The 22633-nt window shown below is 61.2% G+C and overlaps 1 protein-coding gene across 2 annotated transcripts in view; it reads right to left on the bottom strand.

Moving 5' to 3' along the window:
- LRP1 (LDL receptor related protein 1) overlaps positions 1-22633 on the bottom strand; it is an 80902-nt gene that overhangs the window by 9383 nt on the left and 48886 nt on the right. For both annotated transcript variants that reach the window (XM_027542300.1, XM_027542301.1), the window contains exons 30-68: positions 22267-22441; positions 22080-22174; positions 21637-21786; positions 21380-21520; positions 20941-21075; positions 19318-19449; positions 18963-19097; positions 18639-18768; positions 18390-18516; positions 17888-18039; positions 17671-17795; positions 17018-17395; positions 15510-15699; positions 11453-11657; positions 10929-11121; positions 10198-10323; positions 9887-10015; positions 9532-9651; positions 9197-9310; positions 8714-8863; positions 8514-8636; positions 8077-8193; positions 7769-7897; positions 7390-7512; positions 7169-7309; positions 6878-7068; positions 5837-6020; positions 5597-5682; positions 5340-5459; positions 4753-4940; positions 4413-4618; positions 3675-3863; positions 2955-3103; positions 2454-2547; positions 2216-2332; positions 1942-2061; positions 1456-1578; positions 1177-1302; positions 574-690 (exon numbers count right to left, since the gene is read on the bottom strand). In XM_027542300.1, the coding sequence (XP_027398101.1) occupies positions 574-690; positions 1177-1302; positions 1456-1578; positions 1942-2061; positions 2216-2332; positions 2454-2547; positions 2955-3103; positions 3675-3863; positions 4413-4618; positions 4753-4940; positions 5340-5459; positions 5597-5682; positions 5837-6020; positions 6878-7068; positions 7169-7309; positions 7390-7512; positions 7769-7897; positions 8077-8193; positions 8514-8636; positions 8714-8863; positions 9197-9310; positions 9532-9651; positions 9887-10015; positions 10198-10323; positions 10929-11121; positions 11453-11657; positions 15510-15699; positions 17018-17395; positions 17671-17795; positions 17888-18039; positions 18390-18516; positions 18639-18768; positions 18963-19097; positions 19318-19449; positions 20941-21075; positions 21380-21520; positions 21637-21786; positions 22080-22174; positions 22267-22441 (5745 nt within the window). The remainder of the gene's footprint in view (positions 1-573; positions 691-1176; positions 1303-1455; positions 1579-1941; positions 2062-2215; positions 2333-2453; positions 2548-2954; positions 3104-3674; positions 3864-4412; positions 4619-4752; positions 4941-5339; positions 5460-5596; positions 5683-5836; positions 6021-6877; positions 7069-7168; positions 7310-7389; positions 7513-7768; positions 7898-8076; positions 8194-8513; positions 8637-8713; positions 8864-9196; positions 9311-9531; positions 9652-9886; positions 10016-10197; positions 10324-10928; positions 11122-11452; positions 11658-15509; positions 15700-17017; positions 17396-17670; positions 17796-17887; positions 18040-18389; positions 18517-18638; positions 18769-18962; positions 19098-19317; positions 19450-20940; positions 21076-21379; positions 21521-21636; positions 21787-22079; positions 22175-22266; positions 22442-22633) is intronic.

The raw sequence follows: 22633 nt of genomic DNA, 5'->3' as shown, positions 1-22633 counted from the left end.
ATAGTGGACTGGCATGATGACAAAGATGCTCAACCCATCCCGGGCAAGCCAACTGGCTGCCCTCCTGGGACCAGCCGGGCCCAGAGCACACTCACACTTAGCCCTCTGGGACAGATACACGACAGAGGGCATGGGGTCCCCGGCCCTGCCCTCAGGACAGACTGTGTGTGGGGAGGGATGGGGAGGGAAAGACAAGCACCAGGGTTCAGGGAGAGGCCAGTAAAGGATGACGGGCTGGCACAGCACGGGGACAGGTGGGCTCTGGGGCAGTGGCAGGGATGTGGCAGGGCACGGGCACATCAGAAACACCTACCTCTGCAACCCCGGGAGGACAGTGTGAAAATGGAGAGAAACATGAGATGAGGTGAAATGGCACAAACTCAAGTACACAACATGAAGTGGGGGCGCGAGTGAGGCAGGAGGGGGCCTGACCCTCAGCCCCGGGAGGCGGCCACCTGCCCTAGTGCAGCCTGGTGGCGACGGGTGGGGGAAGGTGCTGAGCAGGGAGGTGCCAGAGGTCTCCCGGGGAAGGGCACCTGTGGGCTGGGGGGCGGGGATGGGGCGGGGACATACTGCAGCTCTCCTCGTCAGAGTTGTCCCCGCAGTCGTTGTCGTAATCGCACTGCCAGCGGCCTGGCACGCAGCGGTTGTTCTTGCAGCGGAACTGGTAGGGCTCACAGGTGCGCTCGTCTAGAAGAGGCAAGATTGAGGAGGCAGTCAGGGACAGGGTAGGGGGCAGACCTCAGGGTCTCGAGAGGTGCAGTCAGGATGGCCAGTGGACGTTCCAGCCTGACATAGGTCAGTAGTGGCAGCTTAGGCCGTGTTCTGAGATGTCGGGGGAATGGGAGCTTCTGGGGCAGAGGGGACATGAGTTGGGGGAGCTGCTTCAGGGACGGGATCCACAGATCCCAGATGGTGGGCAGATGTGTGCCGATGAGGTGCCAGTGGGAGCTGTTCAGTCACCAAGTCATGTCTGACTCTGCGACCCCATTGACTGCCGCATGCCAGGCTTCCCTGTCCTTCACCATCTCCCAGGTTTGCCCAAGCTCATGTCCAATGCCAGTGGGGGTGGGGAGTTAGGAGATGGTGGGCACAGGCTGTGAGGGGGCTCAGGCAGCGGGCAGCCCCTGCCCTCCCCAGCAGGCGCCTCTCCCGAGCAGGCTCGGGGAAGCTCACCACACTCCTCTTTGGGCTCGTCCGAGCCGTCCCCGCAGTCGTCCTCTCCGTCACACTTCCAGCGCGCCGGGATACAGCGGCCTGAGTCCTTGCAGCGGAACTCGTCCACCCCGCAGGTCATCTGGGCTGCAAGGGGGTGGCCGGGGTGAGGAAGAAGGCTCCTTTCAGGAAGGTGCTGTGAGGTGAGGTCTGGGTGGGAGTGGCTGCCGAGGGGGTCACATGCCCGGGTGGCGGGAGCTGCAGGCCCTTTGGAGGGAGGGTGGGCTCCGGGAGACTCACTGCAGTTGGCGGGCTCGTCACTGCCGTCTACACAGTCATTGTCCCGGTCGCACACCCAGACCCGGGGGATGCAGCGCTTGGTGATGGAACACTGGAACTGGTTGGGGGCACAGGTCACCTCGGCTGTGGGGTTGGGGAGAGAGTGAGGGCTGGCCCGCTTCGCCTCTCCCCACAGTTCTCTTCCACAGCTTCTCTCTCCCCCAAGCCCTGGCCTTGTCCTGGTCCTGCCAGCAATTTCTTGCAGGAAGAGACAGTTTATTTCTAATCTTGGTGATTTTGTCTTCGGGATCTGCACATCTCTATGATGTGCACAATGATTTATGAGCAAATCGAGTCACACCCCATATAATTCATGTTGCTCATCTAATAGCATAACCTGAGAACGGCAGGGTCCCTAGAAGCAGCGGGAGCTGGACTTCAAGGTGAGCCCTATTTCCGTGCGGGTTCTCCAACACCCCCGCCCCTGCCGGCGCCCGGGGCACTCACGGCAGTCCCTCTCGTCCTCGCCATCTCCGCAGTTGTCCTGTCCGTTGCAGCGGAAGATGCCGGGGATACAGCGGTTGGTGTTGGTGCACTTGAACTGACTGGGCAAGCAGACGTGGATGTCTGTGGGGGTGGGGGGAGGGGAGGGTAACTGATGGTGGGTGGAGGACTCAGGCAGGGCAGGGACCCGTCTCCTGCAGGGAGAGGCAGCGGGGCCGAGCTCCCTTGCCCTGGGAGCTCAGACACCCAACCCCAGGTCCTAGGGAGGGCCCTTTACCGCAGTTGGCCTCATCACTGTTGTCCTGGCAGTCGTTGTCCCCGTCACAGATGAAGGCGGGGTTCGTGCAGATGCCCGTTGAGCATTGGAACTGTCCTGGGCGGCACTTGAATTCAGCTGCCAGGAAGGGATGCTCAGCATCAGGACGGTGGGGGTGGGGTGGGCGCAGACCCCTGGGGCCTCGAGAGTCAGGGAACCTTTACGTAGGACCCTCTCGCCACCCTGCCCGGGCACTCACGACAGTCCGGGGGCTCGTCCGAGTGGTCCCCGCAGTCGTCCTCCGTGTCACACTTCCACCAGAAGGGGATGCACTTGTCGTTCTTGCACACAAACTGGAGGGCAGGTGGGGGCGAGAGGGGTTGGTGGGGGTCTGGGGAACTCAGGAGATTTTCTTTTGAGGGGCTGGTGTGTTTCCCAGAAGCAGCAGGGTCAGGTATCTCGGGGGGAAGGTGAGCTGGATGGGAGGCTGGGATTCGGGGACTGCAGGGAGGCCAGGCCGGAGGGTATCTGTGTGGAGCTTGGGGCTGGGGGGACTGGTGAGGAGGGGGTCAGGGTTAGGGTGTGCGGGTGTCTGTGTGAGGTGACGGGTGTAAAAGTATTGCTGTGGGGAGACAAGAGGTAGGCAAGAAATGTGGGGGTGTTAGCGTGGGAAAACCAGATGCGTGAGGACATTCGAGTGGGCGGTGGGGTCCGAAGAGGAGTGGGGTACTGGTGAGTGGGGTCTGGGGACGAGCCTCACCTGGCTGGCCGTGCAGTTGGACACACAGTTGCGCCCATCGCCGCCCAGGTAGAAGTTGGTGGGACAGGCACACTTGTGGCCGCCTCCGGGGGACAGCAGGCAGAGGTTGCTGCAGCCGCCGTTGTTGACCTTGCAGGGGTGGTTGGGCACTGCCGGGGGAAACGGGGTTAAAGGGCGGCAAATGGACCCAAGTTATGGGCCACTGCTCCCCCGGCTGCCAGCCTCTGGCGGGGTGAGGGCAGCGCTCGCTGGGAACATGTTTTCTGGTCTTTCAAAGGCTGCCCAGCCCATCTGTCCTGGGCAGAGGTGGGGTAGGTCCAAACCCTGCTCTTTCAGAAGGGAGCTGAAGCCAGGAGGACTCTCTTGAGGTTTCAGGGTCAGGCTGGGCCTTCCTCAGCTCCGGCCTGTCTGCCTTCGGGGCCTGGCCTTGGGGGTTTCCCCCCAGACTTGCTCTGCTGGATGGCCTCGGGGCCTTGCTGCTATAAGATCCAGGGCTGGACCCAGCTGGGCTGTAACTCCTGAGAGCCAGACCATAGCCTGTCTACTCCCCTCCAGATCTCCGGGTGTCTACAGGCATTGTTCAGTCAGTGCTGGGGAAGGATTGGGGCAGCAACCCCTGCTGAGACAGTGGGGCCCCATCTCACCCCAGGGCCCCATCTCACTCCAGGGCCCCTCATTCCTGGCTCGCCGGTGGCCAGCTCTCAGGCCCCAGCCACTTACCGTCGGGCTGGCGCAGGGCGTGGAAGACGTGCAGGTCCATGGGCCGGTGCAGTGTGCTGATCAGGAGCGTCTTGTTGGTGCCCGTGGTCTTGTGGGCTCGGTTGATGGATTTTGTCTCCCAGTCGGTCCAGTAGACATAGTCCTCAAACAGGGTCAGCGCGAAGATGTGCGGGATGTCCTGGCTTAGCACTGCAGGGGGCCGCAGGGTGTGGGGGTCAGGCCTGGGCCACTGGTCAGCAACTGGGCAGCATGAGGCGCCTTCCCTACTGGGCCCTCTTAACCCCATAGCAACCCTGTGAGGTGGGCATAGCCCTGCTGCAGCCCCTGGTCGCATAGCAAGCGAGTGGCAGAGCTGAAACTCAACTCCAGGCCCGTCTGATGGCAGGGTCCTGCCCCTGTATTCTCCATCGTTCCCTGTCAGGAAGTGGGGGCATGCTGCATACCCCAGCCCCAGTCCCCCGCACCTTCCTCAGGGCCCATCATCTGGAACTGTGCCTGGAAAGGTGCCTGTCTCTTGCCGTCCTCAGGGAGCCGGTGGGGGCCTCGTGCCTAGGTGGGTTCTGGGGACGTACCCTGTGGTGCTCTGAACCCCCAGACCCTTGGTGGGTGGTGTCCTCAGGCCATGCCCTGAGTGGCTTTTAAGCCCACTCTTGCCCCAGAGGCCTGATCCCCTGAAGTTTCAGAACCCCCGTCCCCAGCAGGTTGGCTATGCCGGGGCAGCTTCACTGGCACACTGACCGACGTGACGGTTGGAGCCGTCCAGGCTGGCAAACTCAATGTAATCCTCACGGGCGTCGGCCCAGTAGATGCGCTCGGTGACGTAGTCCAGCGTCAGGCCGTTGGGCCACGTGATCTTGGTGTCCACGATGACACTGCGGCTGGACCCGTCCATACCGATGCGTCCAATCAGTGAGTGGTCTCCCCAGTCTGTCCAGTAGAGGTACCTGGCGGGCCGGTGGGCAGTGAGGCAGGAGAGATCCCGTGACTGGTCCCACCAGGAGCCTGCAGGGAGGCTGGACCTGGGTGCCCGACTATACCAGCTGCTCTCAGACCTCCCCGACCCTCCTTGCCCACATACCCATTCTGCACGTCCACCACCAGCGCCCGGGGCTCACGGAGGCCGGAGCTGACCAACACTGTGCGATAGGCCCCGTTGAGCTTGGACACTTCGATGGTGTCCCGGCCTTTGTCACACCAGTACAGGTTGCCACCGACCCAATCCACAGCCAGCCCATCGGGGTTGCTGAGGCCCGTCCGGTGCAGCACCTGTGGGCAGGGGTGGGGAGGAAGGGCCCTCCCTGGGTGACATGGGCCAGGACTCTCAGCCTCTCTGGGAGGACAGCGGATGGAAAAGGCCCAGCCCTGGACATGGTGTCAGCCTGGGCTCCAGGAGATGGGTCTCTAGGTGACAGAGACCACATCCCAACCCCACAGAGCCTGGGAGCACAGGTGTAAGGGAGGTCAGACTAAGGAGAACTCACTGCTAATTAAGGGAAGGGAGAGAGAGGAGTCTCCTAGACCCCGCTGCTCGCTAGGCTCAGAGGGGAGAGAAGCGAGGACAAGTGGAGTCGTGTAGTGACTCAGTGAAGAGGAGTGGAGATGGCCTTGAAACAGAGAGGGTCCTCTGGGCAGGGACGGCGGCTGGCTCCTGGTCCCCAGCCTCACCTGCACGTTACTCCCATTCAGGTGCATCCTGCGGATCATGCTGCCCTGGGTTGTCACGTCTGTCCAGTAGATCATCTGCTCTCGGTAGTCGAAGTCCAAGGCAACGGCGTTGTTGAGGCCCTGCATTTGGGGGTGAGCAGAGGGGTGACCCAAGAGTCAGAATATGGAAGGCTGGTGAGGTGGGCAGGGAGGATGGCCACGGGTCTGAGTGCAGAGCGTGGGGCTGGACGGCGGGGTGAGGAGGGCGGGTCTGGCACCTGCTTGAGCAGCGTGTAGTTGGAGCCGTCCAGGTTGAGCTTGCGCAGGTAGTATCGGTTGGCGAAGATCAGAAACGGCTCCTCGTCTAGAGACAGAGGATGCCGGCTCAGCTGCTGGCCGGGGTGCATTCTGGCACCCCCCTGCCAGTCCCCAGCCTGCCTTCAGCTCTGCCATCCCATCCTCCCACCACTCTCCCAGGTGGCCTGGGCCAGCTGCACACCCCCAAACCCCCATCTCACCGGTCACGGCCTTGCAGCTGTGGGGGTCGCCGCCACGGGGTGCGTAGCCCTCTACGCACAAACACTTGTAGCTGCCGTGGGTGTTGATGCAGCGCTGGCTGCAGGGGAATGTGGTGCTGCACTCGTCCATGTCGGCGCACGTCCGGCCGTCATCCTTCAGGCGGAAGCCGGGGCGGCAGCGGCACTGCGGGCACGGGGGGCCTGGGGTGGGCATGGGCAGGGGGCTGGGCTGCCCCAGGGACTGCAGACCTGTCACCCCGAGACTGAGGGGCCCCTCTGGCTCCCTTCACCCTGGGTGGCTGGCTGGCACAGGAAAGTTGAGGAGGCAGACCACATGGAGGCCTGCCCGTCAGAGGAGGCACTGAGCTGGCCCACGCCAGCCATCCGGCTCTCGCCCCTACCTGGCCACTGGTGTGAGTCCCCCGTGACCGCCATGTCTCTGCATCCCCAGCTCAATGCTCAGGCCCGTCTTATGTGATCCGCTGGCGTCATTTGACAGCTGGGCACCTCTTATTCCAACACTTTCTTCCCTTGGCTGTCCTCCTGCCCTGGCAGCTGGCCCTGCTCAGGCTCCCCTGCTGCTCCCCTCTCCACTCGCCTCACCGCCCTCAGTGTGGCTATGCACAGGGCTCAGGCCTCAGACCGCCCTCTTTCCATCTCCACTCGCCCCTGTGAAGGTCTTCTCCAGACGGCTGACTTAAATGCCGTCTCTATGGTGACAGCTCCCAGACTCCCTCTCCCGTCTGGCCTCTCCCTTGAACCGTGGACCTGTGCATCTGGGGCCTGCTTGACATCCACACGCCCCTCCTCCTCTCACACCCCGACCTCATCTGCCAGCAAAGCCTGCCAGTGCTATCTTCCACACTGACCAGAACCCAACTAGGAGAGATTTCTGCTGTGCTCAACGCTGTATCCCCAGGGCCTAGAATGCTGCCTGGCAGGACAGGGGCTGAAATTGCCTTTGTCGGATGAACATATGAACGAGGGGCAGAGAAAGGAATCCCAGCCAGGCTTGGGTGCAGAGGCTCCCACCCAGCATACCTTGAAGCCAATCTTGAGGTCCTCGCAGTCCTGGCTGCAGCCACTGAGCTTGTGGCTGAGACACTCATTGATGTGGCAGCCCCGCTCGTCTGAGCCGTCGCCGCAGTCGTCCTGGCCGTTGCAAAGCAGTGCCTCAGCCACGCACCGCCCGCTGCTGCACAGGAACTGCGAGGAGGCGTTGCACTTGTGCTCTGGCGGGGTGAGGTGGAAGGGGGCGAGTCAGCTGGGTCCCGGGCGCCTGGGGCTGGGGCTGGGGCCGAGGGCAGGGAGGGAGCCACGTAGGGGGCCCACCTGGGCTGGTGCAGTGCGGGTTCTTGGGGGCCTCGTCGCTCTGGTCGTGGCAGTCGTTTTCACCGTCGCACTCCCACTGGCGGGAGCTCAGGCAGCGCCCATTGGCGCAGCGGAACTCATTGGGGCCGCAGGTTGGGTACTCTGCGGTTGGAGGGGGCAGGTGAGGCTGGCGGCCTGTGCACTGAGAGCAGGGCCCCCTCCCGCCGCGGCCCCGGGCTCACCACACTCCGGGGACTCATCGGAGCCGTCAGCGCAGTCACGGTCGTGGTCGCACATGAAGTGCTTGGGGATGCACTGGCGGTTCTGACACATGAACTCGCGGTCATCACAGGTGCTGTTGTACACTGTGGACAGAGGCAGACACAGCCCCTCAGCGCCCGCCCATCTGCTGCTGAGTGTCACCCCCCGACATGCCTGTGGTGTGAGCAGCAGGGTGGGCAGAGCACTGGACAGGGCATCTGGGCACCTGGACTGCAGACAGAGCTCTGCCACTGCTGCCTGAGTGACCCCTTCCTCTCCATGACCTCGGTTTCCCCTTCTGCAAAGTGGGCCCACGGCCATGCACCGTCCGCCCCACTCCTTGGGGCCCCCGCCACTCACAGCAGCCTGCCGCAACGCTCTCGTCAGCGCCGTCAGCACAGTCCTTGTCCCCGTCACAGAGCCAGCGCTCGGGGACGCACACGTGGGTGCCAGGGCAGGAGAAGGAGCCGGGGCCGCATGTTTTGCCTTCTGTGGAGGGAACAGGGAGACACTGAGAGATGCAGGGGCAGGCAGAGCCAGGCCGGGCAGCTGGAGAGACATCTCCGCGGCTGTGCTGTCACTCGGTGGGGTTTGTTGGGAGTGGGGGTGGTCTGTTCCTTCCAGGGCCACCTCCCCAACCTGACCCCAGCCCCCTGCCCCCGCCTCACCGCAGTGAGCCGCCTCGTCCGAGCCATCCCCGCAGTCATCGCTGCCGTCACACAGCCACTGCTTGGAGATGCAGCGATGGTTCTGGCACTCAAACTGGGCCTCGGAGCAGAACTTGTCTGGGGCAGTTGGACAGAGGTCACAGTTAGATCGGAAAGGGATGGGGGGCTGCAGATAGATGCCACAGGATGGATGGGGGAGACACTCATGGCACCTGGTAGGGGGACTCAGTAGGAATGGAGAGACAGTCCCCTCTCAGAGCCTGAGGCTCTGGGTGGGAGGCAAGGGGTGAGGCCCTGGGTGCGCCTCTCAAAGGAGGGCATTCCCTGTGAAGGCATCAAGAGGGCGGGGTCCGCACAGAATCTTAGCGGGACGTGAAGCCCTATCCCCTGTGGGTCCTCTGGGTGCTAGGCTCGGGAGTGGGTCTGTGGTCACTCACTGCAGTGGGTCTCGTCCTCGCCGTGTTCACAGTCATCCTCCTTGTCACACGTCCAGCTCATGGGGATGCAGCGGCCGCTGGGGCAGGCAAAGTAGTTCAGGGGGCACCTGGGGCGCTTCACACCTGGGGGCGAGGCAGGCGTGAGGGCATGGCCCCCTTAGGGGGCCGCTGCCCACCGCATACCTGCCCACTGGCCGGACCTGGGCAGTCGCGCTCGTCGCTGTAGTCCCCGCAGTCGTTGGCGCCGTCGCACACCCAGCTGGGCGCGTAGCAGAGGGAGGTCCGCTCGCAGGGCTGGAAGCGCACGCCCTTCACCCCCAGGCGGAAGTAGCTGCTGCAGTCAGTGGCGCCTGGCAGGGGCGGGGAGGAGGGGTGGCACCAGGTTCCCCCCACAACACCCTCCCCGCAGAGCTGCTGGCCCGTACGGCGCCTGGAGGGGTGGCACCAGGCTCCCCCAACAACACCCTCCCGCAGAGCTGCTGGCCCGCACACATGTTTTAGAAAGTCGAGCCCTGTCTTTCGGTGGATGTGCCCTGGCCACGCTTTCCACTCCCTGCCCCTCCCTGAGTCCCAGGGGAGCCCAGGGCTGGGGTGGGCTGGGAGAGGGCTGAAGCTGCCCTGGGGGCCCAGAGGGAAGGCAGAGAGGAGCCTGGGCCAGAGGGCAGGGAGGGGGCGTCGCTCACTGCAGTTCATCTCGTCCGAGGCGTCCTCGCAGTCCACAAACTGGTTGCAGCGGCTGGAGTTCCCGATGCAGGTGCCGTCCCGGCAGCGGAACTCGCCCACACCACAGGCCGTCTCTATAACAGTGCCCGCCCGGTGCCATCAGCCAGGGGCCTCCCCGTGGGGGACAGACCGGCCCAGGCCAGACCTCCCAGCCCAGAGTGCCTGCCCGAGGCCACCATACCGTGACCTGAACCAGAATCCTTGGGACCTGGGGACCAAAGCTCAGTGAGGGCCGGGGCGGGGCAGGGTCCGTGGGGGTGGGGAGGGTCTGAGGCCTGGCCCAGGTCCCACTCACTGTTGCAGGGAATCTCGTCGGAGCCGTCCCCGCAGTCATCTGCCCCGTTGCACCACAGCATGTTGGACACACAGCGCCCGTTGTTGCACTGGCGGAAGGTCTTCTTGCAGCGGCGGGTGTCTGCAGGTGGGAGCAGGCCACGGTGAGCAGCGGCTGGGGGCTGCCTCTGATGAGACCCTGCTTCGGGCCTGGTGTGGGTCTCACAGTGGTTCTCCCCTTCATGAGCTCCCCACTTTTTCTCGGGGATGCGGGGAGGGCGGGGGCTTTGCTCCTCTCACTCCCACCCCCCAGCCCGTGGGACTGAGGCTGGTGACTCAGGAGGTGAGGGCCTGGGGGTCCAGGTGGGGGCCCTTACTGCAGTAGGACGGCTTCTCGTCAGACTTGTCCTTGCAGTGGGAGACGCCGTCGCATGTCAGGCCAAAATTGATGCACTCGCCGTTGGCACACTCAAACTCGTCTTGTGCACGGCACGAGGAATTCACCGCTGGGGAGAAAGGCAAGGAGCTTCCTGAGCCGGGGCCTGAGCGCCTGTACCCCCCTCCCCCAAGGAACTGAGGCTTCGGGGGGCTGGGTTGTTGGTGGGGGCTGGGCTGTTGGCGCGTCTGGGTTGAGATGGTTCCCGTCTGTGCCCAGGGGCCCCACGCAGTGCCCTGGTCCCTCTCTCACCCTGGCAGGTGAAGTCGTCCTGGAGGATACGGCCCCCACGGCAGGAGCAGTTGACGTGGCCTTGGTGCGTGAGCAGACACAGGTCCTGGCAGCCCCCGTTGTTGATGCGGCAGGGAGAGAGCTCGCCTGAGGCAGGGGTGGAGGAGAGGGGCCAAGCGTGTCCTCACCTGTGCATACACGGAGCACCCCCACCCCAACCAGCCAGCTCTGCTGAGCTTCCCGGCGCTGCCTGTGACACAGTGGCTCACAGCTGGCCTGGGGGCTGCTATGGGAAGGCTGGGTAGAGCATTCGGGGTAGGCCTGAGCTTGACGATGTGTGTGCTCTTAGGTGGGGTGACTGGCATTCTGAGCTGTACACTGGGGAGACTGAAATCTAAGGAGCCCTGAGATCATGTATGTGGCGGGGCCCCAGGGCATGTGTGAAGAGTGTGTGAGAGGCTGAGAAGACTGCAGATCTGTGTGGGGGACCCTCGGTGTCAAGCCAGTGTGGGACCACATCTGTGCCCATGCATGCAGACGGTGGTGGAGCAAGCAGTGCCTGGGATGGGCGCGGGGTCAGGTTCTAGCGGGTCTGTGTGGTGGTTCTGTGTGGGAGGAATAACTGCACCATGTGCTGGGTGCATCCAGAGATGTGGATGGGTCCAGTTGCGTACGTGTGTGTGTGTGTGTGTGTGTGTGCATGCTGGCACAGTGGGCAGGTGGGCAAGGCTGGTGGCAGCGGCCCCACTCACAGCTGTTGGTGTCATTGGCCACGGCGATGATGCCCATAGGCTGCTGGGGGATGTCCACGCGCAGCAGCTTCATGTCACTGCCCACGTACTTGTTGGCTCGCTGCACGGCCCGCCGCACCCAGTCGGTCCAGAAGATGTGTTCCCCGTACACGGCCAACCCGAAGGGGTGGACCGGCTCCGACTTCAGGATGACCTGCAGAGACACCCTCAGCTTTGTTAGAGGTATGGCTCTCGCCCCTGCCTCCACCCCCTGCAGATGCTCCGGGGACCAGTGGCCTGGCTCCCTAGACACGGTCACACAAGGGGAGGATCTGCAGAGGACTGCGAACACCTCCCTCGTTCAGCTGCCGAGGAAGCCAAATGGCGAGGTCAGGACGCCTCACTGTCCTCCCGGCTCTTCCCGCTCCACCGGGCGGCCTCCCTTTCTCCTGCTCTGCGCCTGGGCAGTGTCCTCCCTGGCTGCCGGGCAGTCTCCCGGTGTCGGCCCCCTCCTGCTGCCCATCCCGCCCGCCCTGGAGACTCACGTAGCGATGGGAGCCGTCATACTCGCACCGCTCGATCTTGTCCAGGGTGGCGTCAGAGAAGTAGAGCTTCTCAGCCCGGTGGTCGATGGCCAGGCCGTTGGGAGTGCGGATGTCCTTCTCGATGAGAGTCAGGACGTTGGCCCCTGACAGGGCTGCTCTCATGATGCTGGGGTGCTGCTCGTTCCAGTTGGTCCAGAACATCAGGCTGAGGGGAGAGAGGCCACGGAGATCAGGACCCAAAGCCAAGGAGCCGGCTGTGGTGAGCCCAGGCGAGGGCGTGCAGACAAGCCAGACCCAGAGGTCCGCCAGCATGTGAGGTAGGCCCCAGCACCACAGGCAGCCTCAGGCCACCAAAGCCAACATAGCCCCGGTGCCCAGGAAAGGCTACATAGACAGGATTAGTGTGCGTGTGCACACATGTACAAGTGCTTCTGTGTTCACACCTGCCTTTACTGAGACAGTGGGCTCTGGGATTCCGATCCTGGCTGCTAGGGACCTTAGCAAGCTACTTAACCCCTCTGTAGCTCATTTTTCCGCTCTATGAAATAGGACTAGTACTATTAATACTATCTATTTGCTCCGTGGAGTGATTTGAGGATTAAATGACAGTCGTGTGTGCTATGTGAGGATTTTCTATTATATTTTTCTTCGTTTTTCTCTTCTCCTGGTATCCTGAAGACCCTTGGGTATCCAGTGTGTCCCAGGTCCTGGGGAAAACGTGGGTTTTACCACCAAGTTCCTGAGATTCACCTTCTCCATAACTTAAGGCCTGTGTACATCTGGGATCTGAGTCCCAGCTCTGCTGCTTACTAGCTCTGAGCTTGAACATGCCTCTTGGTCTCTCCTTTTTTCTTTTTCTCTTGGCCCCTCTGAGCCTCGGTTTCCTCTCAGTATAGGAGGTGATGGGAATGGCCGGCCATGCTGTGCTTCTCTGGGGGGGGGGGGTGGTAAGGTCCTAGAGATGGGTGTGGAAGACCTCAGGGCTGGCCAGGTCCCCTGACCACCTGCAGTGGATGGGGATTCTTAGGTCTTTGTTCCAGATTCACATGCAGTTAGGAAGGAGGGAGACTGAGGAACCAGACTGTCCAGTGCTCCCCAGGCCACCCTCACCCACCCTGGAGTTTGAGAAGCACTGAGCTACACCAGGGCTTCCCAGGAGGCTCTAGTGGTAAAGAACCTGCTTGCCAATGCAGCAGACATAAGAGACCGGGGTTCGATCCCTGGGTCAGGAAGATTCCCTGGAGGAGGGCATGGCAACCCACTCCAGTATGCTTGCCTGGAGAATCCTATGGACAGAGGAGCCTATGTCTCCCCAAGCTACAGTCCATGGGGTCGAAAAGAGTCGGACATGACTGAAGCGACTTAGCATGAGCTACATCAAAGCCATCTGAATTGCAAGGAAATCAAACCAGTCAATCCTAAAGGAAATCAGTCCTGAATATTCATTGGCAGGACTGATGTTGAAGTTGAAACTCCAAAATTTTGGTCACCTGATGCAAAGAGCTGACTCATTGGAAAAGACCCTAATGCTTGGAAAGACTGAAGGCAGGAGGAGAAGGGGGCGACAGAGGATGAGATGGTTGGATGGCATCACCGACTCAGTGGACATGAGCTTGAACAAACTCCAGGAGATAATGAAGGACAGGGAAGCCTGGCGTGCTGCAGTCCATGGTGGGGGCGGGGGGGTGTCGCAAAGAGTGGGACACGACTGAGCGATGAACAACACCAAAGCTAGATCCCTTCAGTTCCCACAGGACCTGCTCTCTGCTTTCCTCCACCCCAGGCCTGTGTCCCTCATCCCTGGTCTGTTCTGGCTGCAGAGCTGTCCTCAGCAGCCAGACTTGTCTCCTCAAACCTCTCCAGGTCTCACTCTTTTTAACAAGCCCCCGCCCCCCAGTCTCTCCACCCTGCCACTATGCTCAGGTAAAAGGCTTTTTGTTAGGGAGGCTGACTGCTCCTGAGCCCACGAGGATGAGGCTCTGGTTTGAAAGGCCTCCTCTCAGGGGAAGGGCCGGGGTTCTGGTTCTTGGAATCAGGATGGGAGCGGATAGAGGCGTCTCCCGATGGCCTCCCCCAGAGGAAACGGGTGTCCCAGGGCAGTTGCTAGAGTCACCTTCCTTCCCACCAGGGACGCCTACACCCTCAAGTACAGTCTGGCTCACTTCATGCTGGGAAGTGCTACCCTCTTGTCACGACAAACTGCTGCGAGTGGCAGATTGAGCCGTGCTCCCAGGACTGCAGTCACCTGACTGGGAGAGGCCCCGCCCCCTCCATCTGGGTCCACACTGGCCCCCTCATGCTCCTCCAACGCACTCGCTCTTTTTGGCCAAGGGAGGGCCTCTCCCACACAGTTCAGTCCTTTCTCCCGTGTTCTGCCTGGCTTCAGTTCACCCTGCTATCTTGCAGACCTGGCTCACGCACTGCCTTCTTGAGGACACGTTCCCCGATTTCCAGCCTGGCTCAGGTCCTCGTCACCCACTCGTGGAGCTCCCTGCAGCGTCATTAGGACAGACATCAAATACGCCAGCAGCGCACGGCCGACCCAACCCTGCTCCCTGCCGGATCTGGTTCTCAAAAACCATTTTCTGGGACTTCTCTGACAGTCCAGTGGCTAAGACTCTGTGTTCCCCAGGCAGGGGGCCTGGGTTCAATCCCTGGTCAGGGAACTAGATCCCATATGCTGCAACTAAAAAAAAAAAGATCCTGAGTTCTGCAACAAAAATTGAAGATCCTGTGTGCTGCAACTAAGACCTGGCGGAGCCAAATAAAAATTAAAACAGACAAAAAAGCCATTTGTTGAGTGGAGGGCTTCATCCCCTGGGCTCACAGAAAAGGAACTTAGTGGGCTCTGCATCGAAGATGGGAGGCAGGTGGGGGCCCAAGCATGGCCCTTCCATGGAGGCTCCAGGCCCAGGACGGATGAGCCCTGGAACCAGCCGCAGGCAGGTGAAGTTGCCAAGGGTCACGGCAGGCAAGATGGGGTCTCTGTCATAAGCCGTGTACACGCCGGACAGGACCGAGGTGGAAAGGGCCCTCGAGCTGGTCAGCAGGCCAGGCAGGGGCCAGGCTAGGGCCGGGCGTGAGTTACATCAGGGTAAGGAATCTAGGTTCAGTGCACTCACAGTTTCTAAGTAGCTGCTTTGGGGTTTTGTTTGTCCCTTAGTTTCCTAGTAAAGCTTTGGGAAAACATTCCAAGAGCTGCAGAATTCAGGGGCAAAATGGTTTGCTCACATGTGGGCCAAGAGCGCCAAGGTGATGGTGGGGCGGGGCTGCCCCTGCAGGAGGTGGAATGGGTGAGGCTGGGGGTGTGCACCACCCAGGGGGCTTCCTCCCAAATTCTCCATCTGCAACCTTAGCTCAGCCTCCAGTGCTTCCTCAGGCCTATCCCCTCTGCCCCCTTGCATGCCCCCCAACTCCCGGGCCACAGAGCCTCAAATGGGCTGGGCATGAGTCAGGCTCCTCCCCTGCCTGGAGCCTTCCCTCTTCCTACTCTTGCTCAAAGCTCTGCCCTACCCAGGCCGCCCTTCTCTGGCTTTTCCACTTGCAGGCCCTATGCCAACCCACTGCCCCTGTGGTGCCTCTCCGTCATCACACCCGGCCCTGTGCCGCCATCCATTTCCCACCAGTGAGTTCTCTCCCCAGTTAGGTGGCTGGAACGGGCCCAGTTCAAGGGTTCCACACAACAGATGTTTAGTGAACAAACTTTGCTTGAAACTTGGAGACCAAGAAATACAGAGGACCTGCTGTGTGCCTTGAGCATGGCCCTCTGATGAGTGAATCAAGAGATTCAGTTAATCATCAAGCCAGAGAGCCTGCCACAGGCCTCTCACCCTCTCCTTGATGAGGCGTCTGAGATGGTACTGTCCTTATATTACAGATGAGGAAACCGAAGCTCAGAGAGGTCTCGCGGGTGGTCCCAGGTCTCACAGCAAGACAGTGGCTAAGCTCAGGTTAGAGCCAGACCCTCCCTCTCCTGCATCCCCTGCCCCAGTCTGTCTGGGGGCAGTTTCTGCCCCCCTGTGCCCACCTGTCCCCACATCCTGGGCCCCCAACTCACTTCTGGCACTCGTCCAGCACAAAGGCCCTGGGGTGATCGTCCCCAGACATGGTGATGACCGTCTCACGCTCAAAGGCCCCTGGGCGGGTCTGGTCCACTGTGTGGCGGGTGATGGTGGACGTGGTGTAGCTTGTCCAGTAGAGTGTGTCCCAGCCCCGGTGATAGGCCAGGCCTTCCACAGAGCCCACGTCTGCGGGGAGACAGGAACAGCAATGGATCAGGACAGGGCCAGAGAGCAGAGCACAGGGGAACCCACTTGCCTGCACCCGGGGGAAGTGCGGGAGCTGGGGAGTGTGTGTGGGGGGTGGCCCTCAGTGCCCCCAGGCCCTCCTGCACTCCTCTATTTCCCACCCAAACGATCCGCGGTCCATCCCCCTATCCCTTCTTCCGGTGTCTCCCACCGCTGGCTAGATTTGGCTTTATGCTGCAGTTACACCTCCTGGAGCCAGGGTTCTGCCAAGTTGGGTGCAAACTGGATTTCAGTAAATCAGCTCCCACGTGGGCTGTACTGGGGAGCCTCCAACTTCTAGACCCTGAACTGGATTGACTGGTAGACACCTGAAGCTCAGGTTAAAGAACCGAGAGCGTGATGAGAGACACGGTATAACTTAGTATAAGAGAGACAAACTCAGGGGTTTCAGCGGCTTCAAGATGTCTGGTGATGTGGCTGCCAGAAGGCTGCATTAATAGAACTACGTAGCCTGAACAATGGCCCGAAGAAGATGACAGCTCTGCCAGGCTCTCCAGATAAGCTACCATTACAGAGTATCGAGTTCAGCTTTGGACACTACATTTTCAGACAGACGTGGGGACGGGACTCTGGGAGGCAGAAAACGGCAAGGAGGTTGAAAGGACAGGTCTGTTTTCATCACCACTGTATACCTAGCACCTAGTAACGCGCTTGGCAGGTCTTTACAGACAGGAGTGACAAACGTATGAACAAGTGAATGAGGCAAAGGACCTGTGGCATCCAGCCCAGAGCAAACTAGTGGAACAGAACAGAACTTCCCAAGAAGCATAAAGGCTGTCCGGGAATGAAGCTCTAGGCCCTCCCCCTTCAGGGAGCGCACACGAAGTGGCCTGAGACCCAGCTAAGGTCTCCCACCTGATGCCTCAGGCCATCCTGTCTCCTTGCCAGATGAGAAATCTGAGGCTGTGAGAGCACAGAAAACTTGCCCAAGTGACTCAAATCCTGTGTCTGGGGTTGAACCCACCTGTTCTCTGTAGCCTGTTCTATGAGTAACCAGATATACAGAGGCGAACTTTGGCTTATTTTGTCTACCTCGCGGACAGAAGGAGGACCGGAGGGACCAACTCTGACTCCAACGGGAGAGACTTTCAGTAACACGCAGTGGGATTCACTGGCTGTTTGTCAGGGACGCCAAGGCAGGTGGGACTCAGATCCGGGGCAGGGGTGGGTTGGCTGGTGTCCACGGCATCCCTGCCCTGAGTCTGGGCCAACCCTCCCCACCCCCCAATTCCTGGGAAGAAAGGAAGTCTGGGCTCACTCTCCACAATGGTGGTCCTGCCCGAGCCGTCGTCATTGATCTGCTGGATGTTCCCAAAGTGGATGTCGCTGAAAAAGATGCGGTTGGGGGTGCCCGGGGAGGTGCCCGCTCGGTAGTCGAAGGCCAGGGCGATGACGTTCTTCATGTGTTCGGGGTCCTCGAAGGGCTGCACTGGCGCGTTGAGGTTGCGCTCATCAGACAGGTGCACACTCTTGAGGATGGTGCGCTCCGAGTAGAGCAGGTAGCCCGCGTACTCACGACACGACGCCCCGTCCTCAGCCAGCATCCCGTGGGCACAGGCACAGGCCCGCTGCCCATTGCCCCGGTACAGGCACAGCTGCTGGCACCCACCGTTGTCCACTGCACACACATTGGTTCCTGGGGCGGGGGGCAGCCACGGGGAAGACAGAGGTCACGGCAGGCAGGGTCAGTTGGCTACCCCTGTCCTCTAGGCTAAGGTGGAAACTCTGGTTGGCGCCCTGCTCTGCCTCCATGTCCCCACTTCAGACAACTCTCCAGGCCCTGGCACTCAAGCCCTTCAGCCTCTCCTCACCACCCCTAGTGTCTCTCTCATCATGCTCTCCTGGAAGTTCCCCTGTGGTCTAACTTCTCCCCCAGGCCCTCTCTTGCCCAGCCCAGAGCCCCAGCCTCGCCTTTCTGCCGGTCCCGGTTGAAGACTTTTATGTCTTTGAGCTGGACACCGATGCCCGTTCGCAGGGGCACGGAGTCGGTGGCATTGTCCTTGCTCCCTCGCTTGATGGAGCCGTTGGCGTGAGTCCTGCGGGGAGGTGAGGGGCCACAAGCAGGTTGTCAGCTGAGGCTGAGGGGGAGGGGACGATGGCCCAGGGGAAGGCCAGGACAGAGGCCCACCTGTCACTCCAGTAGATGAACTCCTCAAACACGGACACCGAGAACATGTCCATGTTGTTGCTGGACAGCACTACCTCGCGGTCCTCGCCTGTCTCCAGGTCGATCCGCTCGATTTTGTCTGTCCGGGCGTCGCACCAGTATAGCTTCCCATCCTGCAGGCCAGAGGCGCCCACCTCACTGCCAGCCCCACATCCCAGGCAGCACGGGGCAGCCACTCACTCCCGCCTCACTGTCTCTTCCCTCCTTGCTCTACATCCTCCCGCTCTCTGACCTGCGGCTCTGCTGGCCTCCCTCTAGCGCCCACTTCTGAGTGACCTCCCTGACCATCTCCCGGGTGGTGGAACCCTACTCTGCATGGGGCCTGGGCCAGAGGACCCCATGGCTCCTTGGTCCATTTCTTCGCACCAATGGGCATGTCACATGAGATTTAGTGGGGAGCTGTCCCTCCCCGCAGAGCGCGGGTTCCGCCTATTTGGCCCCAGGGCTGAGCCGGCACCCAAACCTGATAGTCCACGGAGATGCCGTTGGGCCAGCTGATGCTGACGTTAACCAACACCACCCGCTCACTGCCATCCAGCCGAGACCGCTCGATCCGCGGGTACTGGCCCCACTCAGTCCAGAACAAGTACCTGGGGGGAAGGTGGAAGAGGGGGTCAGTCCCCAGAGCATGGAGGAGAACGGGCCTGTGGCCAGAGGGCCTGACCAGACCAGAGCCAGGAGTGGGGACTGGTCAGCCCACCCCGCTTCTCACCCCTTCTCCGGGTGGACCGTGATCGCCCGGGGCTTGTCCAGACCCTGGGAGATGACCACATAGCGGAAAGAGCCATTGAGCCGGGCAACCTCGATGACATCAAAACCCTGGTCCGTCCAGTAGATGTTGCCTGAGGAGGGAGGAAGGCAGGGTGCTCAGGGGGTGTGTGGGGACTCGTGTACCTCGTCCCCTCCAGCCTTCTGAGACCCCCACTTCTCCCCTTCTGTTCCTGCCTACCCCTTCTCCTCACACCCCCTCCTCCTGAGACCCCACTCCCCGAGTCCTCTGCCTCACCTGCAGTCCACCAGCCCTCCCAGAGCTCACCTGCGATCCAGTCCACTGCGATGCCCTCCACGCGGCCAATGCCGTTGGTCACCACATCCTCACGCCACGTCTGGTCCCGCTTAGCCCGGCTGATGGTGCTCAGGCCCATGTCCACCCAGTAAATGGTGTCATTCTCTGGGGGCAGAGGAGCCAACATGGGGATGCTCACCGAGGCAGGGGACAAGGTGGAGGGGTCAAAATCACAAGGCGATGACTGAGAGCTGGGGAGACCAGTGGCTTGGGACGGTATAGCAGGGCAGGGCAGCTGTGGTCAGGCAACCTCTCCCTGGACCCCCGGAACACTTCACCGCGAAGGGAAGGCCATTTCCCACCCCTTCCTGCCACCATGGCTCACCAGCATGGAAGTCAATGCCAACAGCCAGTGAGGTCCCCGACACTGGGACCAGGGCGTCCGACTTGTCGTTGGGATCCAGCGGGATTCCCCGGATCCCCTCGTGCACAGAGTACAGGAGAAAGGAGCCCACACCTGAAACACAAGCACAGTGGGCATGGGCCTCGCTGACACCCCTTAACTTTGGCTCTGTCACCCACAAACCCTTTTGATACCTCCTCCCACCCATCACACCTCCCCTCTCACCACACACCCTAGCTTGGAGCCTGGGTGGGGACCGGGCCAGTCAAGTCACCTGGCCAGCTCCAGGCAACCACCTGTGAGATCCCATAGTGCCCACTAGAGGGCAGCAGAGACCAGGCTTTCGCTTCACACAACCGGTTCTGCCTCACTCGGTTCACACAACACTTTAACAGCCCTAAAGGTGTTAGGGAGGATCTGGAGAGGTTTAGATGAGTCAATAGGACTGAGTGACTCCCAAATCTAGACTTCCGCCCTTGTTTGCTCTTTGTTCTCGTCCGTCTGGTCTGTGTCACATCATTGAGTCTGGCACCCAGCTCCTGAGCCAGCGTCCTTCCCAGTTCCCCATTTCTTACAAAGCGCCACTATCCATGCACCCTAGAATTTCCCCCTGCCTTTATCCCCTTGCAAAGCACATCCTCAACTGAATCCCCCTAATGGGCCCTGGGTGCTCAGGATCCTTGAAAAAAAGGACTCATGGTCGAGTGTGGGGAGACCCCAAACACTTAAGAGTCTCCCCACAGAAAATTCTCAGAGCAGATGAGCATACGCAAGGCTCTGAGAAGTTCTGCAGCAAAAAAAAAAAAATTCCACTTAAACTTAGTTCAACCCAGTGTTTCTTTCTGTAACATCGACCACATCAAAGAGGGAGGTTCCTAGGAGTGCACTTTGGGAAATGCTGTCCTGGGGCGGGCTTGTAAATCAGTCAGCAAGTTCTTGTGAAATAGCTCTCAGTTTCATCCCTTCTCTTCAACCCAGCTGCTGAGCCCCAGCCCAGGCTAACAGCCTCCTGACTGGTCTAACTGCCTTGGTCTCTCCCTCCCCCACTCAGCCGGCTCTCTGCCGCCAGCTTAATCTGCCCCAAACACCACTTTCCAGGTGCTCCTGGCTGAGAACCTGCAGAACCCCGCCTGCCCCATAGCCTCACCCATGAACCCCACACCCTGCCCGCCACTCAGGCTGGCACGTCAGGGCCTTGCACCCACCCTCCTACTGCTCTGGACCCCTCGCCTGGCATGTTGTCCCTTCTCCTTCAAACCACACTTAAATCCTCTGTGCCCAGCACACTTCTTGCATGAAGTGACCCTGGCGTCCCCTCTGACGTCTATTTCTCCAGAATCCTACTCAAGTCAGAGCCGCTTCATGTCTCCCCTCCCCCACCTCTGGTTAAGCCTGCTGAGCACAGGGACAGGGACTTCTGTCCCCCACCTCCCCCATAGCAACCAGCACAGTGGACGCTGACTAAGCATCTAACCCAGAAGGCACTTAACACACAATGGACTCATCCTGTGTCCAAGCTGAGAAGAGGAAGGTGGGCTGTAGAGGAAGACCAGTCGGGCTGGGGACCAAGGTCGAGGGGAGGGGGGCAGAGGCAGGGGCACTGACCCTCGCAGGCCTGCTGGCCGCTCCGGAGGCTGTAGCCGGCTGTGCACATGCAGGAGCGGGTCGTCTCGGACGTGGGCAGGCAGAGCTGCGAGCAGTCGCCGTTGTTGACGCTGCAGGGATTGGTGCCCTCGTGGTCTGGGGGCAAGTGGGAGGCACAGAGAAAGGGTTACTGGCTCTCCTCAGGACCTCGGCGTCAGGCTTGAGCATGCCTTGGGACAGGATGGTCACCCCTTGACCCCATACCTTGTGGGGGTCACCACCCCTACTCAGAGCTCAGGTCTCCAGTCCCGCAGGGCCCCTGGCCCTTGTGAAAGAGGGGCCCCATGGGTGGTGAGCAGAGCCTAGCCCATTTTCATTCCCCTTGCTTGCTCAGGGCTCCTCCTGGTGCAGCCCTGGCCTCTGACCCCAGCCCACTGGCCCTGCCCTCGAGCTGCCTCACCCAGCTGGATGCTCTCATCGTAGACCTTCATGTGCATCACCAGGGTGGTGCTGTTCCGCAAGACCACGGACCCCGAGCCGTCAGCCTTGTTGCATGTGCCCATCTTCTCCGACACCTGATCTGCCCACCACAGCTTGTCCCCTGGGGAGGCAGGAAGGGATGAGACCCTTGGGGAAGGCCCCACCCCAGGCCAGCCCTGTCTCCCTGGCCCTGCCTGCTCTGCTCCTGCCCCTGGCTCCCAGGCCAGTGGCCCTCACCCATGATGGCCAGGGCAGTGGCCTTGCCCAGCTGGTTCCGCATGGCATCGATGACCTCTAGCTCGCTCCCATCCAGGTTGCAGCGGTTGATGGTGTGGTTCTTGGAGCTGATCCAGTAGAGTTTGCTCTCAGGGAAGTCGATCGCCAGGCCTGGAAGAAGAAGGGTGTCACGGCCAGAGAGCCCGGCACCCACCAGGGCTGGGGGCCAGGAGCCTGAGTGAGTGGCTGGGGTCCTTCTCACCTCTGGGGATGGGCACAGAGTTTGTGTGTGGTTTAGGGGGAGGGTGCTGAGAACAAGCACTAAGCTGGGAGCTCAGGGAGACGGAGGAGTGATAGGGAGGAATCCCTGAGAGCAGAGGGGCAATGGGGGGGGGACCCTGAGAGCATCTCTGGCTGGAGGAATTGGGGAAGAAGGGCTGCAGAGCAGCAGGACGGGCTCATACCCACAGGGCCCCTCTGGCCACTGAAGAGCAGGGTGCGGTTGCTGCCGTCCATGTTGGCCATGCTGATGTTGTCACCGTCCGTCCAGTAGAGCTTCCTAGGGGCGCCAGGAAAGGGGGACAGTCAGAGTCCTCTTCTTCCCCCGCCCCACACCCCGTGTCCCTCAACCTGGGGCCCCGCAGGACATACCCACGCAGAGGGTGGACGACCAGCCCGTGGGGCTGCTCCAGGCCCTGCACTACCGCATTCTTGAAGGAGCCGTCCAGCCGGGCCACGTTGATCTGCTTCTTGTTGGTGTCGTAGCTCGTCCAGAACAGGTTTCGGGACACCCAGTCAACAGCCAGCCCGTGGGCGTTTGGCAAGTCTGGGGACACAGTGGGGAGCTGTGGTTGGGAGTTTGCGGGACACAGGTCAGGGGGCTCGAGGGGAGGGGGCCAGCCTGGTTTCTGGGGGAACAAGGATCATGACCTGGGGATGGAAACACTCGGAGGAAAGGATTCGAATAAGAGTCAACAGGACCCAGGGGAGCGGGGGGTAGGGGCCAGGGGGTGGGGGC

Source organism: Bos indicus x Bos taurus, chromosome 5 (assembly GCF_003369695.1).
Source record: "Bos indicus x Bos taurus breed Angus x Brahman F1 hybrid chromosome 5, Bos_hybrid_MaternalHap_v2.0, whole genome shotgun sequence".
Taxonomy (NCBI): Eukaryota; Metazoa; Chordata; class Mammalia; order Artiodactyla; family Bovidae; genus Bos; species Bos indicus x Bos taurus.
This window is presented reverse-complemented; position numbering and strand designations above follow the sequence as displayed.